Source organism: Talpa occidentalis, unplaced genomic scaffold (assembly GCF_014898055.3).
Source record: "Talpa occidentalis isolate TD23 unplaced genomic scaffold, MPIMG_talOcc4v2.1, whole genome shotgun sequence".
Classification (NCBI taxonomy): domain Eukaryota; kingdom Metazoa; phylum Chordata; class Mammalia; order Eulipotyphla; family Talpidae; genus Talpa; species Talpa occidentalis.
Genome location: NW_026555331.1, coordinates 86,579,312 through 86,599,393, shown reverse-complemented (window position 1 = coordinate 86,599,393; position 20,082 = coordinate 86,579,312). Strand labels below are relative to the sequence as shown.

The 20,082-nt window shown below is 38.0% G+C and overlaps 1 protein-coding gene across 8 annotated transcripts in view; it reads right to left on the bottom strand.

Moving 5' to 3' along the window:
* Positions 1–20,082, bottom strand: part of DYNC1I1 (dynein cytoplasmic 1 intermediate chain 1) — a 344,233-nt gene that overhangs the window by 62,219 nt on the left and 261,932 nt on the right. For all 8 annotated transcript variants that reach the window (XR_008550710.1, XM_054692369.1, XM_054692368.1 and 5 more), the window contains 2 exons: positions 4,643–4,789; positions 620–733 (listed from right to left, as the gene is read on the bottom strand). Coding sequence is in view for 7 of the 8 variants with exons in the window: in XM_054692369.1 (XP_054548344.1) it covers positions 620–733; positions 4,643–4,789 (261 nt within the window). In the remaining variant the exon portion in view is untranslated. The remainder of the gene's footprint in view (positions 1–619; positions 734–4,642; positions 4,790–20,082) is intronic.

The window sequence follows — 20,082 nt, the reverse complement described above, 5'->3', positions numbered from 1 at the left end:
CTCCCAAAGCTCTGTTCCACGTTTGCACCTTTGGTTCCCAATAGTGTAGTCAGTAGTGGTTTAGAAACTTTGAAACTTTTTCATTTTCCACTTCTCATTTATTTATTGAGCAAGGAATGGCAGGAATCGTGCTAGCAAACATTTCAGGGAAGAAAACAGATGGTTTGATAAATTCTTTATACATATCGGTGGTTGTCTAGGCTATGGATACAAGCAAGGACTTGGGTTTCTGTTGGCTGGGCTACCTTTTCTCCAAGACAAGTACCTGTCTGGGATTGCTATGCTAAACTCTAACCTCATTTGCATTTGTTTAACTATGCTGTAGGGTAAATACAATTCCTACCACAGGCAACTTCCATAATTACTTTGAAATGGATTATTTCTTTTTCACTTTAAACTGACCTAAGGATTAATGTATTACAATAATTACATGATCTGTGGTAAAGGAAATGGGTTTTGGCTTCAAGAGACTACTGATAGCAGACCCCACTCTTTCAAGTGCATCCATTCTTTTTAGCTCCTATAGGATATGAGGGCTTGGCTTTTAGGAACTATGTTCCATTAGGCAGATACCTCTTTTAACCAGGATGCTCCTATGTGTAGGGGAAAACAAACCCACCTGCGGAGATGAGAGCATGTCCAAGCTCCAGGAACACATTTTTCCATCCGTGGAGACAGTGATGAGGTTATGAGCATTTTGGGTCCCAACAACATTTACACAGTACACGGGATGCTGCAAAAACATAAACATGGAGGATCAAACTTCGATCCAAAAGGAAATGCTTACAGTTGAGTGTCAAACACATTACTCTAAAACAAGGATTAAAGAGTGACATAATCCTACAGTAATACAAGCCTCAGGTCATTTGCCACTTTTGATTTGAACCTGATTCTTTCTAAAAGCTCTGGCAGCAACACATAATAGTGGAAATACTTACAAAGCTTCACCTTGCTCAGTCAGAGGCAGTGAAACAGAGCTGAAGGAAGCGAGAGCAAATGAGGATTGATGGGGCCAGAGCAGCACGGGGAAGTGATTTTGGATTGCTCGAGTGATTCTTCATAGCTTGGCTTCTAAGCTCCCCATGAATGATGGAAAAAGACAGTCTTTAAAAGGGTACAACTATTGACTTTTGGAAGGAACGAGTGTTACTAAATCTGGAATTTAATGCATTATAGTCACAGTGCCAAACATTTAATGTTCTTTATAAAAAAAAGTGGCTAATATTCATCAGCTTCTTTAATTTGAGGGAGAGACATTGGTGGTAGAAATTACTGGCACAGCGCACCTAGTGAGATAAAATTAGGTTCTTTTATGTTACTGCAAAATCTAGGATAATGATAGATTTGTTTTTCAAAATATCAGTTGGGGTAGTGTGGAGGCTTAGGTTTGGCCAAGGTCTTGAGAAAGGTCATTTCTACATCCCGGGAATTGTAAGCAAGATACTCTAACGTTCTGTCATGACTCTAGTAGATTATCCCACTCTGTAGAATCCTAAATGGTAGGCTAAAAATCATTTGCAGCTGCACATTAAACACTAAATGGAAGGTTAGTATAAGTAGAACATAGCAGTAATTTGGGTTAGATTTAAGGCAGCTTAGCCATCAATGGCCAAACCACAGCGTACTTGATGCTTCTCTGTGCAAATAGCTGACAGTCTGAGTCTTACTCTTGATGAGTTACTGTCCATAATACCTAGCCACAACTACAATGAAATAATCTTTAATATTGGAAAGTTGATATTATATAAAGGATGCTTCCCAAACTATTATTATCATATAAACTCCTGGCCAGAAGGAACCATAATAATCATCTAGTGCGGCTGCTCATCTGCCTGTACAGTGATTATCCAGACTCCGCTTGAACACCTTTCTTAAAGGGTAGCCAGTTTCAGTATTAATTCCCTCCTTCCACCAATGGGAAAAAAGAAAGTTCACAGAGGTACTTTTAGTGCAGTGCCCGCTGAGATCATAGATCAAGTAAAAAAAAAAATTCATCTTTTTGAATAAAGAGTATTGTTACATTAACCTTTCCTACACTCCCCCCCCAGTCTTGTCTTACCCAGACTTATCATCATCAATTCCTTCAGCTGTTTCTTGAGTACCTTCCCCATCCTGGTCACTTTTTTTTTTTTTTAATATATTTTGTCTGAATTCCTCTTGCATTGAAGTTCTGAGAATGAAACACAACTGTCTACCTTATATTCTAACGAGCAGAATATAGAGATCCAGAGACTGCTGAATTGTCACTTCTCATGATAAAAATATGCCTGTATTAATTTATCCTAAGATTACCTTCTTTTGGCAATTGCATCACCTATTTACTCTTGCTAACCGATAGTCAACTCAGTCCCTGTGTATTTTCACACCACGTTCCTACAGAAATTTTCAAATGAATAGGTCTTAGTGGATCTGGTCAGTGGCAATTACCGCAGAGAACTGACACTAAATGTTACCCGGGTCTCTGATTATCAAAAGTACCGACCAGTTGTAGGACTCTACACAATGCTCTAAGTCTCTGGTGTATGTGGAACCTATGGCAATGCGCAATCACACAGCGGCCAAACTCTGCCTTAAAATCAAGTGGAAGAACAGGTGAATTATCACCTAAACCAGCACATTTTCTAGAATGGGAGAATGGGAAAGCAAGGTCTAAACATTGTTATGCTCCTGAAATCTACTTAGTATTTTTCCACAAGAATCCTTGGGATTCCTCTGAACAACAGCATAAACCACCTTAACCCAGTGTATTGGATTCCTTAGAGTGAAATAGGGAAAGAAGGCATCTAGAAGAATGTATATAGCCAAACACCTGCAGAAGACCTGTGTGTGGTAGTTCCTCCCTGGCTTTAATCAGTACTACTGGCCTGCGCTTTCATGAGTAATAAAATTCAGTTGAAAAGAGAGAGATATGAAGAAACCAGAACAGCAGCAGACATGTGGGCATGCCCACACACACACACACACACACACACCCTCTACTTAATGGGAACAAAAAAGAAATGGTAGAGCTCATTTTTCCAGTATAGATGCCAGATTGTTTTATTTACTTTAGGAATAAACTTACTGTGTGGCAGAAGGATTTTGTTTTAATTAGGATTTCCTGTTGTCTCAAATGCATATGTGTGGTGGGTGTGAAAGGAAATTAGTTAGTAATCTGTGGTGGTCTCTTTCTCCTGTTTGATCCTGGTCCCAATCAGCCGGGCATAAGTGAATGTTGAAAGACAGTCACAAAAAATAACTGCGCACTTTCAGTTATGAATTCAACTAAACACAGCCTAACATGAAAAAAAAGTTTTTTGTTTTATTTTCTAACAAAAGGTTACTCTGTCTGATCTTAAGAGTATTTCAGTTATCATGGTCATATCCAAGTTACTTGACAAAGAAACTTTAGCTCCTTAGAAGAGCTCCTGGATTTAGATTCTCCCCCAAAAGCTTATTGTGCATTGTTCTACCTTTCGGACTTACTATTTTTTGAAATTTCAGAAGGTGTGCTCACAAACACACCAGATATTCACATAGAGCCAAGGAGTGGTTTCATTCCACTTGAGCAAACACCTGCATCAAGCCCATCTTCTTCTGGGGTCACAATTTTCTGTTATTAGTTTGGGGAAATGGGGTGAAGCAAGAGCAATTTTCCAAGATTCCCAAGAACTAGTTTCACCTGTGTATGTCTTTGGTCCAAGTCAATCAGAATTAAGGCTGACTTGGTATTTGTCAATTCCCATTGTCAATCTTACGAGAGCAGAAGAATTTTCCTCTTCATGGTCTTAGCTAAAGCACCAAGCAGTCCATTTTTCAAGCCAGAATGGTTTTGAAGCCAGCAGATGAAATAAATGAGGCAACCACATTAAGGAAATTGAAACAATAGTAGAGCTGTATCATTGGGCATAATTTGGGCATTTCAGAGAAAGAACATCAGTTATCCTGAATGTCAAGGTAGCGGGGATTGATGGAGACATGCCTATCTTCTCATTCCTCGAAACAATTGCTAAACACACCTGTCATTCTCTTAAAGGAAATGACAGCGTAGTTGTCTTACGAAGACTATACTGAACCTCTTCTGCTAAATTATGGGTAATGGCTTTGAGATGTTGACTTTTAACCCTAGGGATTATATTGTCACTGCAGACTTCACTATTGAGACTAATACCACACATTCCAGAATTTAAAGTCATAGCAGCAACCCCCATCACAAATCAAAAATGCCTGTTAGCGATAGTCCCATCTACCAGCCCTAGACATGAAATGCTTGCGCTTTGTGGTCTATTTGAAAATAGAAGTTTCCACCTTAAAATGTAAATGTAAAGGATTTCTTTAGAAAAACAACTTCACAGATGCCTTTTCCAGAGTATCTCTCTGTGTGCTTTTTAAGTTTTAATCAATCCTCAAAGGTGGCCTCTGGGAAATTCAAAAAGATCCTTTCTATGCACTTACAACTTGCAGATTATTAAGAGATTTCTCTAAATTCAGTGCTTTTTCACCTGCTTGTCTCCCAGTTTTTTTAATCACAGTCAAGTTAACAATCACTATAAAGTAGATATTTCTAACTAGAGTTACTGACATCTGTACTTTTTTCAGTTGAGTTAACCCCTCTTCCAGGGCTCAAGTGACTTAACAGAGATGGGACAAAAGCTTGACTCACTGTGTGTGCAGCTGCCGACAAGGGTGTCCGCTGCACTGGTGTCCTTCGATGACTGCGATTGTCCCACAGGACGATCTGGCCCGAGTAGGTCCCACCAACCACCAAGTTGGGATGGAAACGAGCAAAGCAGACTGACATCACAGAGGACTGTGAGGGTAAAGGGAAGAGAGACGTATTGTGAAAAGTTGGAGAAGGCTTGTTTTTTCCCTGAAGAGAAAACAGTTCATCACATAAACTCAGTACATCCTGAAAAACAAAACGCAGTTTAAAGCTGGATGGTTAAGTGCAAAGACAGTAGGAAATTTTATGCACAGATACAGGACTTTTCCTTGAGAGGTTGGCTGGTGGTTACCCCCTGAAATTTGAAATTTGAAGTCTTGGATATGTCATCAAATAGGCATAAAACCTATCTATGTACATCATGGTTTTGTGGTCTGTAAAGCTTAGTTTATGGACATTTCCATTTATCGATAAAATTGCATCAGAACTATACGAATTCACCATGATGTCTTTACAAAGCAGCTCCTCACTCTGAGGGCATGGCCACATCAAGTTATGATGTGTATAGTGTTGGCAAGGCTTTGAGAACTTTTGAGATGGAGTGTTTCTTTTGTTTTTGTTTTTGGCTTAATGGAGACTTCTAGGAAGTGCACTGACCTCAGACCGATCCAACTGGTTCCTCCCCAAATTCCCTTGCCTCACTGACCTTGATCCTGCCCACTTCAGACAATCCTTAATGTTATTCTTTGCCTATTTTAACAAACAGTCAGAAATGGATTTCAGTCCAGCTCTGCCATGGTCTGTCATAGCATCATGAATGTGGTTTCTGAAGTTCCATAAAAGACTACTGGGCACTACATTTTATAGGAAACTGCTTAGCTGAGACAGAATCATGATATACTTAAAATCAGACAACTCAGCCGTCTTACATCCACAAAAACCTCCATTTTGATTCCTGTAGTGCTTTCTATGTTCACCTTCATGTGCAAAACAATCGTTTTTAAGAAATACGTTTCCTCCCTTCAATGAAATTCAGTAAGTGCTGTTAGGTAGAAGCAAGGCATTGTATTAGGCACAGTGAGTATACAGAGGTAACCATTGCCCTCAACAAACTGGTGCTCTGGTAAAGGAAACTAAAATCCATGCACATGGATGAACACATGGATACAAAGGATATGTGAGCAGAACGGCTGGTGGTCTGTACAGTGCTTTTGTAGGAAGTAGAAAAAGGGGCTTTATCACAGTCATGTGGGCAGGTGCATGCCTTGGCAAGTGGAGAATAAGATGGATGTTTGTCCCTATTGTCCCTTGAGATAGACCTTCTTGGCAGGGCACACATTGTACACCCAAGTGACAGCCTTGAATGTGATATCTGCCATGGCCAAATCCTAGGAGCATGTGTGTATTTGTGTGTGTGTGTGTGTGTGTAGAGGGGAGGGGCAACAGGAATGGTGGGAAGATTTGTTTTAAGCAGGGGAGGGGAGAAAAGAGGCAGCTGGAAAGGGTGGGATGAAGACTTCATCAAAGGGATGTATTGCTCCTTGAAGGATGTGTGAAACTTAAAGCAGTGGAGAGGAAAAGGAACAGGTAATCTTGAGAGATGGGATAATGTGAAGAAAGATTTGGAGGCAGCAAAGCAGGCTGGTCAACAGCCTAGTCTGGTTTGACTGAGAAGGAGCTTGCATGGAAGAGACAGATTTAAAAATGTAACTGAAAAGGTAGCCTGCGCCAGAAAAGCAAAAGCCTTGAATGGAGCCTTGGATTTTTTCCTGTGGGTAATGGTGAGAAAATAATGCTTTCTGAGCAAAAAAAAAGTGAGATCAAAAGTTGTCATTGATAATCCAACAAAGTAAACAAGTGATTGAAAAGAAATTATGACTTCTTTATGCCCAATGAATTAAACATGCATCTATTAAAAAAAAAATCTGATCCACTGTCAGTCTACTCAGAAACAGTCTCATATACTCTAAGGTAGAATAAAGAATGTAGACTGTTTTTCAATGTCATGTTTTCCTAGTTGGAATCATTTTCAGTTTCAATTCCTTGAACATGATTCAATGGTGAACATGCTTGTGCCCCAATATGGTTTTCATAAAGTTCAAGAATAACTTTCAATAATGATACTGATTTAAGGAAAAAGAAAATAATGCTGGTCAGCTTCTTGTTTTACACATCCCACAGAAACGTTTCTTAGTTTTCAATTGATGAAATTCTTATGTTGCTTGAGCTATGTTGGGAGACTTTTTTTTAAGCTTCAGAAAGACTTAAAATTATCCAGGTGGTATTGACAACTGAATTGAGCCAAAGCTCCAATCAATATGGATAAAGGAATGCCATTAACTTTGAAAAATCCAGAATGCAACCACTTGATTGCTTCCGTATTTCTGTTAAATCCCAGCAAATACTACTCCAAGCTTTTCTTACTAGAGAAAAATAAACAGAGTTATTTCTACAAAACTGAAACATGTATCTGGCAATCAACTAGAATCCAACCTTACACGGTGGATTTTTTTCATTCATATGTTTTTTCACTCTTCATTCATCAAACACACAGTGCCAAAAAGTACTAAATCATTAAAAAAAAAGTTAAAATGTCACAAAGCCCCCATCTTGAAGTCAGAATTCTATTTCCATTTGATAAAACATCAAATTAGTGCAAAAAAAGAATAACATCTTGGAGCACAAGATTTCTGCCACCAAAGTCTACTTTGTTTTGCTGCAAATCAATCTTTACAGTATCTTCATGAGGAGAAAGAGTAGACATACTTATTTTTTTCTTAGATTTGGAAGATTAGAAATGGAGAACTAGTTATAGGATTCATTGATTTGCTTACTTTTTGAAGCTCAATACATTAATTATAGTAATTATTCTATGTATAATAGAATATATAGAAGGGTTTGAAGCATATCTCTAGGGTATGCCTTACCTGACATACTAGCACCTGACATACTATCATTCATATGGAAATACCAAAGCAGAATGAACTCAGTCATCTAGATACAAAGTTTAGAAGTTATTCATTTCTTGAGATGTTTTTAAGTAGTGTAGTGTTTGATGTAATGGTGGCAAACATTTGGGTGAGCGACTGAATTCATTTTCATCCAAATGTTTAGCTACTGTTAGACATGTGGGAACAGTCTCCCAACTCCAACCCTGACAATGAAAGTTTCTATTCTAATTTGAGGAATTTTTATCAATCCTCTCAGAGCACCCAATCTTAGAAAAACCCCAGCAAGCTCCTGCCCTTCATACAGCTACTGATTTAGTTGTTGTTACCAGTTATCATGGGATTTACTGACCGTTAGTAACAAGAACAAAGGATTTTATCTACTATCCTGTCAGTAACATATATTTGGTAAAGAGTAAAAAAGCATTCTGAAAAATTGACACTATTAAAATATATGATTTACATTGTTGCTTATTTTCAACAGTACATTTTCTGAAGACAAATTTTATGGAAAATACTATTAATAATAGTAATGATATTTAAAAATATCATCGCTTCTCTAGGCATCTAATGGTTTGTATTTATTCAGCTATTCAGTGTCATTATAAATCATTGATAAATTATATGATTAATACAATTTGGACAAACTTAATTGGAAAAAGGAAGTTTCCCTGCCTGGTTATTCTTGGCTCTAGAATACATGTCTGCATAGATAGTTTTGTAGCTTTAACTTTTTACCTATTTTATTTTTTAAACCATTAAGCACCTCAGAATTGTTTTGAGAACTAATAAATGGCCTTCAACCATTCAAATTAAGTAGTTTACACAGTGGGGAAAATAATAAGGTTGGCCAGAATTTTTGAACAATGTTAACTTTAATGAAAGTAAGCTTTCTTGATATTGCAGTTGAAATTTATTTTAACAAGGCTAGTGATTTCATTGACATGGCCATATTCAAAAACAAAAACAAAAACATCCAGGGGTCTAGAAATGTAGTAAGCTCATGTCAAAGGCTTGATGTAAAACTGGTAAGTGTGGCTATGTTTCAACACAAGTAACAGTAGGCATTCCGTGAGTAATCACCTTTTCCAATAGGATGAACATCCCATATTCAGGAACATCCCCAAATCAGGACAAGCAATGTTTAGAGACTGTGTTTTGAGGATCAGGCCATCATCATTGACAATTTCTGGTGTCTTCCACAGGCTCAAAAGTGCAGAAACTCTTGAGAAAATTTGGCTACTGGCCTGTACTGGTCATTTCTGAAAAGGTAGTCTTTCCACAGCCGCACTGCCACACATCCACTTGTACAAAAGCTGGCCCACTACACAGGGCCCCTCACCCTCATTGTCCATTTTGAGACAAGGTGATTTATTTTATCTCATTCATCATGGGAATTCCACAGGGACTGGTGGGGTGGAGACAACACTTTGAATGTCTCTCTTTGCCAACTGCACACCACTGCACTCAGGATGGCCCCAGCCCCTCTGTAAGAGGCTGTGGGGGACTGTTTTTTATTTTGTAGAGCTAATCCAGGCCAGCTTAGGGATGGTACTTCCCCTTAACCACAGACCCAGATGCCTAGGGCCAACAGCCTTTGGTCATTGCTGGCTGGGCAACTCACCCCCTATGTCCACATTTGATCTGGTTGCCCATGTCCTTCTGTGTGTGGCACTGTGCCCACTTCCCAGCCTGGGTGGGAGGGATACAGGTCGTGCATTTAAAAGCATCTCCTATTTCAAGTACCAGCTCTTCTGGGAAGAGATTCATCCCCAGAGGGAATGGCCATATTGTTGCCATATGCTGTTTAATGGTGGCTGACATTTTATTTGCCTAAAAGTAAATGCTTAACTGTCAGAGGGCTGTAAGGCAGACAGATCAGATGTGTCTGGCTACTAGTGAGCTAGTATATATTTCTGCAAGTACCTAAAAAACCCACAAATATATTTCTTTTGTTAATGGAAATAAGTGTAATTGGAGAACATTGCTGTCGAAAACCCCTCTTTTAGGCAATCATGTAGCACTAGGCAGCTGACAATGTGGAAGGTGGGAAGGTGGGAAAGCCAAGACATGAGTCATAAGTTGGGCACTTAATTTTAATTGAGATGAAGGGAACTGGTCTTTTTTCCTTCAGATCTCTCTTTTTCCTTTGAGGAAGTCCTTGTCCCAGAGTGCACATGGCATTCTTCTAAATTCCAAGAGGAGTGACCATGTACTGAAAGTAATCACCCCATTAGTAATGGGGTGTTCATGAGCAAAGACTGAATCACTTGCCTGCAACTTGACTCAATTTATATTGAAAATTAAAAGCAGCTGATTCTAAAATTTGATTTCCCAAAGCTTAGAAACTACTCATTCTGATGACCTTTCTTAGAATTCCTTGGAATTTTCATGCCCACCAGTACTGAGACTCTGTCATCTGCCTAGTCTTGGGCTGCGTGCGGAGACTATAAAAGTTAGTGTGCAAACCACAATGAGATACCACTTCATACCCACTACAGTGGCTATAATTAAAATAAAAGTTGGCTTGTCAGATGTACCTCAATAGAGCTGGGGAATAAAACAATAGCAACAAAAAAGAAAATAACAAGTAATGGTGAGGACATGGAGAATTTGAAATAATCATACAATACTCATTGGAATGTAAATGGGACAGCCACTCTGGAAGACAGGCTGGAAATTCCTCAAAAAGTTATGTGTAGAATTAACATATGATCCAGCAATTGCATTCCTAGGTATATACTCAAAATAACAAAAAAATATGCCTACACAAAAATGTGTACATTAGTGTTTATTACATTATCATATACATTATTCACAATAGTCCAAAATGGAAATAACCCAAATGCCCATCAACTGAAGAATGAACAAACAAAAATTATTAATCAATAAAAATGAATGCAAAATTCATTCAAAAATGCATGAACCTTGTTAAAATATGAACCTTGGGAGCATTACGCTAAATGAAATAAGTCACAAAGACCACATATAGTGCCATCCCATTTGTGTGAAACGTCTAGTAGGCAAATCTGTAGAGGAAGAAAGTAGTTAGTACTTGCCTCAGGCTGGGCATCAGGGCTAATGGGCAGTGATTTAATAATGGGTATAAAGTTTACTTTGGGGGTGATGAATATGTTAGGGAATTAGAGAGTGGTGATGGTTGCACAATTTTATAATATGTGAATATAGTAAAAGAATTGTACACTTTTAAAGGACAAATTTTATGGCTTGTGATTTTAATCTTCATTTTTTTTTAAAGATTTATTTATTTATTTATACAAGCACTAGGTACAGTCAGAAGCATGGGAGGGTGAGAGAATTCACCAGAGCCAGAGCAGGGAGCAGAACTGACAGACTGATGAAATACACTGCTGAGGGGAGCAGTGGGCGGCAGGAGAGGTCTGCGCGCCATGTGGGACCCTCACCTGGTAGCTGGGGATTGAACCGGCGCTGCAGAGGCTGCAGGCAGCTTCGCAACCCAGCTGCGCCACTGGGGAGGCCCTTTATCTTCATTTTTAAAAAAAGTGTGCTAACATGATGCTGATCTCATAGAGTTTACCAACCTTATTATCTTCAGGACAACTTTCTGAACTGTTTTTTTAAAGATTGATTTATTTATGCATACAAGAACTGGGGTACAGGCCAGAGGTGTGGGGAGTGAAAGTATTCACCAGAGACAGAGTGGGGAGCAGAACAGGCAAATTAACTGAAATACACTGCTGAGGGGAGCTGCAGCAAGGCAGGAGAGGTCTGCTGTGCCATGTAGGTTGCTCCCTGGCCAGTTGGATCAAACACGTGCTGCAGAAGCTGCGGATAGCTTCATAGTGCTGCGCTTAACCCCTTGAGCCAGCAGAGAGGCCCAACTTTCTGAACTATTTTGATCACTCTTTCCTCAAATGATTATTCCACCCTGTTTACTTCCCCTGGAGCACCATTTTCCATTTCTACTCCCCAAGAGGTGCTGAGGTGGGAAGGGAGGGTTTAGATACACTTAGAGTCCCAAGTGACTTCCTGCTCTGATTACCTACGAACTGTGTGAGTCCTCTGCACCTTATTTTTATTTTGTACATTTTCAAATAATTTCTTCATTTAAAAAATACTGTGATAAGATATACAACACACACACACATATATAAAAAACAAAATTTACCTACTTGATTGTTTTAAAGTATACAGGTCAGTGGCATGAAGCACATTCATATTTTCAGCTATCACCATCATCCATCTCCAGAATATTGTCATCTTTCCCAACTGAAATTCCATAGTCCTTAAACACCAGTGCCCTATGACCATCCTTTGTAAGCCCTTGACAGCCACCACTTTCCATTCTGTCTCTGAATTTGATTACACTAGGCATATCATCTAAATGGAATTATAGTATTTGTCCTTTTGTGACCCACCTATTTCACTTAGCACAATGTCAAAGAGGTTCATCTATGTTGTAGTATATATTAGAATTTTCTTCCTTTTTAAATATCAAACAATCCATTGTTTGTATATACCATGTATCATTTATCATTCATCTGTCAGTGGATACTTGGGGATGCTTCCACTTTTTGTCCATTGTGAATAGTTGCGTATGAGTATGAGGGTTCAAATATCTCTTCAACACCCTGTTTTCAACTCTTTGGGATGTATACCATAAGTGGCATTGCTAAATCATATTCTATTTTAATTTTTTTGATCAAGTGGCATATTATTTATAACTGCATGACTTTTACATTCTAGCAATGCACAAAGGTGTCTCTGTTCCCTGCAGTTATTGGAGGATTTGAATTAAGTAATTCCATTTAAAGACTGATAAACAGTATGCCCCCATATAAAATTAAAAATGACTACTTTGTGATTTGAAGAAACATCTCAGAGACAATGAAGGTCCAGAGGCTCCTAATTTTGATCAACAAATCTTTCCTAAACAATGCCACTAGTAGTACTTGGTCCCGCCTTGATGATGTAGATTGAGAAACTCCCCTTGAAGTGTTAATGCATCTTTTCCACAGCAGAACTCATTTGAGTCCTTAGATTTGACCACCTTCCCCTCCTATCTGGGACATTGTCACATCTGGCTTCACAGAATTGCAGCTTGGTTGTAGTTTCTGTTCTTGATGGGAATTCCAAGTCCTGGAACTTACTGACTTTGGGTAATGAGGTAGAGGAAGAAGAGGAAATTGTGCAGTGTTAGTATCTGAGCTAATTATGCAGTGAAAGCCAACATTAGATTCATGCGCTGTTATTATTCACATGTATACTACTGCAAGCACTGCCAGTCTAGGTGACTTCAGACTCTAAGTTATCATTGGTAGTATTTTCAGTGAAGTACTTTAGAATACAGCAAAAGTCTAGGGCATTCGGAAAATTTGCATAATGATCTCAGGAAGTTTTCTGAAGTGAAATTCTTTTTGTTTTTTTTTTTTAAACCCTATTTCACACTTTGAATCAAAACTGCCACCTACTTGTCTGTGATGTTACTTCACATCTAATTAGTACTTATCATTATTTGGTGCCTGAACCTCTCTGGCTATTTTTTAAATCAATGTTACTCCAAATTTGCCTGTACATGAGTACTATCTGAGAAGCTTTTAAAAAGTTCCTTGATGCTTAAGTCACATCACACACCAATTAAATCAGAATTTGGAGGCGGGGGGGGGGAGTTAGAATCCAGCCATTAATATTGTTAAAAAATTCCACAGGAAATTCCAGTGTGCAGTCAAATGAAAAACACTGTTTTAAATCAGTGGTTCTCAAACTTACCTGAATATAAGAAGCACTTGGAGAGTTTATTAAAAACACAGGTTTCTGGGTCCTTGCCTGAATCTACTCAATCAGGATTTGAAGAGGCATGGTGGTCTGTATTTGGCAAGCACCCAGTTGCTCCCTACATTTGAGAAATCTGGAAAACCCAGTTCTAAAACAATGAGTAGAGGATGGCCTGAAGTCACTGTGGTATGAGTTTCCCTTTGCATCATTGTAGGCCATATCTGAGTTGTTTCCCTCATTGGGTTGCACACCATTTTCACAACCTGACCAACCGAGACACACGTGATACAATATATGTTCCTCTTCTAGATTCCTTTGCTTAATTTCCTTTAATTTTATTGGCCAGTTTTTACATCTGTTCCTGTTTCCCCTCTCTTAAATAACTAGGTTCTTAGAAAATAATAAATTGACAATGGTCATGAAGGTTTAGGTCCCAGCTTCTCTTTAACATTGGTCTCCATGCTGAAGCTGAACACCTGAGAGATTTCTTGTTTATTATTAAGAGGACTAATGACATTATCACTGTCATGCCAGGGCTCATGGTTATTCATTCAGAGGGGTGTTCCAGAGTTTTGAGTGCCTACAAAATGCAAAACCTGTCATATACATTGCTATATCAGTCCCATTATTGGATAATTTTGCTTCCATTTTTTCAGGTTAGGAAGCCAATGCTAACAGCCACTGACTTAAGATCAAATTACTAGTGAGTAGCAAAGTGCAGATTTAAACTATGGCCTGGCTAACTTCTAAACCAATATATCCTGAAACCCTGCATCAGTGGAATGCAGGTAGATTTTCTCTTTGAGATGCACAATCTCTCTCTCTGAGCACCACACTTTTGACTTCATGCCATGGGAGTGGTAATCATGGAGCAAACCTCATGCATCTCCATATGGCAGAGAAGGCTCTGGAGCTTCCTGTCTGCTACAATGACCATGGCATTGTCCCCTCTCCAGTGGACTTCTGTTGTAGGGATCACTCACCTGACTCAGCCCCTAGCCTACCAGTTGCTACTGGTGACAACTAAGCTAATTAATAACAATTGTGGTGATATTTACAATGAGGTAGGTAACTTCCTACTGAGAACTGATTGAGACCAATTAATCACTTCATGGGAGTCTACCACGCAGTTAGCAGCTGGAAACCAATTGGGTCACTACTTACAAGCTCTGTGTTTATTGTCATTGCTTTGGGAGAAAATGCCCTGTTTTCATCTCGTCACTATGTAGCCATACCAATAATGTCATTTCAATACAAATTCTTCTCAAATGAATGTTTACCCTCCCACCAATAATTATGTGAATTACTGTTAATTATTGTGAAAAGACAAGAGTGCCCCTGTGTGCTTTAACAAACAAATGAGACTTTCTACTTAGCGACACAGACACAGTACCTGGGAAGTATTCTTCAGAGTTCAAGAAATAGGAAATAACATGCATACTTAAGAAATAGGAGATTCATAGGTGATACCATCATCTTGGGCTGTATGGTCACACTGAGAAGTTAAACAAAAGCAAGGCCTATGTTTAGGAAAAAGTTCAAAAGTAACCAAAAATGAATATTTTGAGGTCCATCCCATCCTACCTTTTATCTGAGAGCCTATAGAGCCTTAAAATGCAAGACACATACCAACAATTTATGGTAAAAATGACCCCTTCACACGACTACCCATCAGCAAGATGGGGAATCTTGGTAGCAAGTTCTTACAAATGCGGAGCCATCCTTCGAAAGTAACTGCACAGACCATCAACCACTCTGCTTGCTGGAAACCTTTCTTGTGCCTGGTGTCAGACAAGATGTGACCAACTGTCTACTACATTGCAAAGCAGCCTCTTTCCTTGTGTAGGAAAGTTTGTTTCCATTAGAAACTGCTTGTGAAAGGAAAAGTGCTCTCCTATTTCAATCATCAACATCTTGCAAGAGTTCTGTAAAGAAATGGTAGAAAATTTATTTTTGATAAATGTTGATTAACTTTTAATACTGGTTTTAGACTTACAGAAAAGTTGTAAAGACAATACAGTTCCCATACACTTCACACCCTATTTTCCCTATTTCTAACTGCTTCCCTAAGGTTACATTTGTATAGTACATCTGTTATAACTAATGAACCAGTGTTGATATAGGATTGTTGAACTCAAACTCTTTTCAGAGATTCTTAGTTTTTACCCAATGTCCTTTTCCTGCTCCAGAATCTCATCTGAGACACCATGTTCCATCAGTCATCATGTCTCATTAGGATTTCTCTAGGCTGTGACAGTTTCTTATGCCCCTTAACTGTCTTGAAGAGTACTAGACAGGTATTCGTGAAATGTTCCTCAATTTGAGTTAGATATTTTTTCTTGATGATTAGGTCTAGACAAAGATCATTTTAGATTTTACAAAATATTTTGACATGTCTGTGAGTGCATACACACAGGTATATAAGCATGTATATATATATCCCCCTCCCTACATATGTATGTATACATGCATATATAAATATATGGATTGTTTTACATGTTAAAAAGCACCAACTTTCTTTAAATCAAATGTCTAAATCTTGCTTAATCAAAAAAAGGAAGTTGATATTTGGATATGGCATGTGTTGACATCCTCCCCTTTGATTTCTGGGAGTATCAACTAGAAAGAACAGATTACTTTATTCAAGCGAGAAGAAAAAGTTCCAATTTAACAGGAAAGAGTGTAGGCAGCATTAACTTCAGTGCCTGTTAAAACATGAAGGATTAATAGCAAAAGGGAGGGAAAAATTATGTTTGTCTCCAGTTTTGTATCTTCAAAAATGCTTGGGGTTTCTGAGAATGGCTCACACAACCACATGAAAGTGATGCTAAAGGATCCAGCCACACGACTTCTCTAAATCCAGTACTGGGATTGCTCCACTTTTACCATCAAACCATCTTACTTGAAGTGTAGCCACAAATTAAATTTATTTTTTTAAAAGTACTAAGTCCTTGCAAAGGGGACAGAGCATTTACAAATAAAATCCTTTTCCCCTGCTTGCCTGCCCCCCACCTTTGTTGAAGTAAGCTTTGTAAAGAAAGAGCCAGCTTTCTTAGTCTATGTGCAAAAAAGACAATAATGACTTTCAGATATAGATTCCAGTAAAAGAATTTAGTTATAAAGCACTTTTTTGCAAACACAATAATAAATAGGCTAATCCAATTCAGAACTGTTGTAGTAGCAAGAATAACTAAAAATAATTGTACCAACAGTCTATGTCTTGCTTTATGATCAATTTCTTTCTGAATTTGTAGGATTCAATTTTGTGTTTGAGGTGGTAGAAAAAGGTGAAAGGGAATGCATTCTCTCTCTTTCACTCAACAACCCCCTACTGATAAAAAAATCTACATTTGTAGGATCCACCCAAAGAATCATATAATATCCCACATTAGATCATTACCAAACCATTTAGGTTAGGTCAGAAATTATAGGGGGACCATTAAAAAAAAAAAAACAACAACCCTGAAGTGTTCCGCTATGTGTAGATGTATAGGCTCTTCATATGGTGGGGTTTTTTTTTTTTGGTTTCTTTTTTTTTTTTAGTTATATGGTGGTTTTGCCAGCTGTGACAGTGCCTGGAACCAGTTGAGTTATCCTACATTTAGCAAGAAAATAAATTCAGCAAGGGTCCTCCCTCACATTAAAACTGCTGAATAGAGATCTCAGCAAAGCAAATGGAAGGTGAGGTCCTACAGCCAATAAAGCAACTAGTAATGAGGGCCAAAGGCACACACTATCTTTGTCTCTTTTTATCTGCCTGGAATTACTTAGATATGCTAATGCCTAAGGCATGGAGATGAACCAGATGACCTCTGAAGACTGTGTCTACTTGGTGGTTCTATTGATAAACTGCTACTTTGAAGTACTGAGAGAGACTAGAAGAAATTGGTTTTAAGTGCTTGCTACAAGATTGAAGCAAGAGACAAGGGTAAACTGATTTTTGTGATTGTCACCCAACCCCAAGTCCCACTTATTCCCTAGTTCCTACACCAGTGCTCTTTCCACCGAAGATTCTTTGATGTTTAACAAGAGACCCAAAGACAGAGTGTGGAAAGAGATAGAGATACGCCGTGGTGGTTCATTTCTAAGCTGAGATAAATCCCCTCTCAATATAACATTTATGTCTACTTAGAAGAGCAGTGGATAAATGGGTATCAAATTCTCCAGTGTTCAACCTGAGTTACTTTTTAAAAGGACAAAATAATAAACACCTCAGAGACAAATAAAAATGTAAGACTAAAAATTCCTTTGGGATCAAATGATTAAATTTATAGCACTTGAGTGATTTTGCTCTGTCCCTTTGTACCCCAGGGGAAAACCCTATCTCATTAGACTTAGCATGCACAAATTTAAGGCCATTTACATGAAGTTTGAAGCTCCTGGTTCTGGATAAAGAATCTGGAGGCATGTTAAAAACCATCTGTCTATAGAATCCTGTCCTAAACCACATCGCCCTTCATTAAATGATACGAGCTGGTCAATTAGAAGAAATGTGACCATAAATTCCTGAACGCCTATATGTTAGTATATAGCCAACATGTGTGTTAGTTAGTTATCACACAGGTATGGAATATTTTTCCTTGTGTAGATCTAAATAAAAATACACAGGAAAATTTATTTCTCCTTTTTCCTAGGGGGAAAAAATGCTTTTATGTAAAAAGTAAGAGTTTTCACAGTATTTTGAGTTTTGTTTATACTTCTGATGATGAGCATTTTGTCTTTGGAATTGATGGCTATTGAGATTCATGAGAGTCTCCACTGTACTTACTTCTCCAAGAGTTGAAAAAGGAAAGATACCCAGTGTTACTGGGGCAGCAGGAACAATATGAAACCAGATAATGAAGAGTTAAGAAAAATTTCTCAGCCTGCTAATGAACTCCATCCTCCTCTGGTGAGACCACCCTCCTCTTATAAGTAAGAAGTAATCTAATCTGCATCTAACTCAGTTGTGTTTGGGCTTTATCCAATCTAGAGTATCAGTGTGATAAATTATAATGAATTGTCTGCAATACTCACAAAGTGACTATAACAGACCTGTAAAACAAGAACCCAACATTTGATTTTTCTACTCCCTTTGAATATTTTTGCCTTATTCCTGTCAGATCATTCCAAAACTTAAAAATATTTCTTATAGCTAGCTCTCCCACACAGTAAGGTATGTGCTTCAAGACCCATTTGATTAGATCCACAGTTGTTGGCTGTCCTAGTAAATCAAGCCCCACACTTGAAAGTGACACCAACAGTGAGACCAGCCAAATAATAGGGCAAGAGAACTAACATGGCTCCTGTAGTTTTCAAAGGGTTTCTTTACGTGTTCATTTCCTCTTGTAATGTACTTGGTTTGGTGTGCTGGGAAGTCGGTTAGTGAAATGAACATGATTCCTATTTCAGATTCTGAAAAAGCGTATGGATTCAACCACCCTAGTGTCGGTAGGAAAAATGAATAGAGAATGAAAATGGAGTCAGAAAACTCAAGTTTTAGCAGGGGACTGTTACTATAGTTCTGTGACTTCGTTCATATGACATAACTCTGGTAGGATGCAGTTTCTGCATTTGTATTAAGAAACACTGTGCTTTTTAAAAAAGACACTTCTCCAAAGAGGAAATGCAAATGGTCAGAAGGTATATGAAAAAATGTTCCAACATCCCTTATAATCGGGGAAATGCAAATCAAAACCATGATGAGACACCACCTTACACCAATGAGAATGACACATATTAAAAAAACTAGCAACAACAAACGTTGGTGAGGATGTGGAGAAAAAGAAACTCTCCTGCACTGCTGGTGGGAATGCACACTGGTACAGCCACTATGGAAAGCTATCTGGAGGTTCCTGAAACTACTAAAAATGGAGCTACCATATGACGCAGCAGTTCCACTCCTAGGAATCTACCTACCCAAAGGACACAAAAACATTAACTCAAAAGGATACCTGCACCCCTATGTTTATTGCAACACTATTTATAATAGGTAAGATATGGAAACAACACAAATGCCCAAAAATAGATGACTGGATCAAGAAGATGTGGTACATATACACAGTGGAATATTACTCAGCAAAAAGATAAGCGCATGCTGTTCACAGCAACATGGATGGAGCTAGAAGGGATTATGCTCAGTGAAATGTCAGAAGGAAAAAGAAAAATATCAGATGGTTTCATTTATAGGAGGAATATAGGGGAACCAAATATGGAATCAGGAGAAAATAATAACAATAAATTAAAAAAATAATAGACAAGTTGATTAGAGATATTCTGCAGGAGAGGAGGAAGGAGAGGGATCAAAACAGGGGAGGGAAAAGCACAAGGGACTATGGTGATAGTGCACGGGTGAATTGGTGGTGGGAATTCCATGGGTACTACACCTGAGAGGAGAAAGCAAACATTGTACAAAAATGAACAATGCTGAAAATATAAATAAACAAACAAATAAATAAATAAATAAATAAAATTATATATAATTATATATATATATTATATATATAATATATATATAAAGAATATATATATATTTATATATATTTATATATATATAAAAATATATATATATATTTATATATAAAGAAATATATATATAATATTATATATAAAGAAATATATATATATATATATATAAAGAAACACTGCCCTAGAGAAAAGGCCACCTTCCTTTCATGTAATGGCTTTAGGTAGCTCCAGCTCTTCAGAGTACAAAAGTAGGACTATATTCTATAGACTCTTGGGTTGGTATTAGGT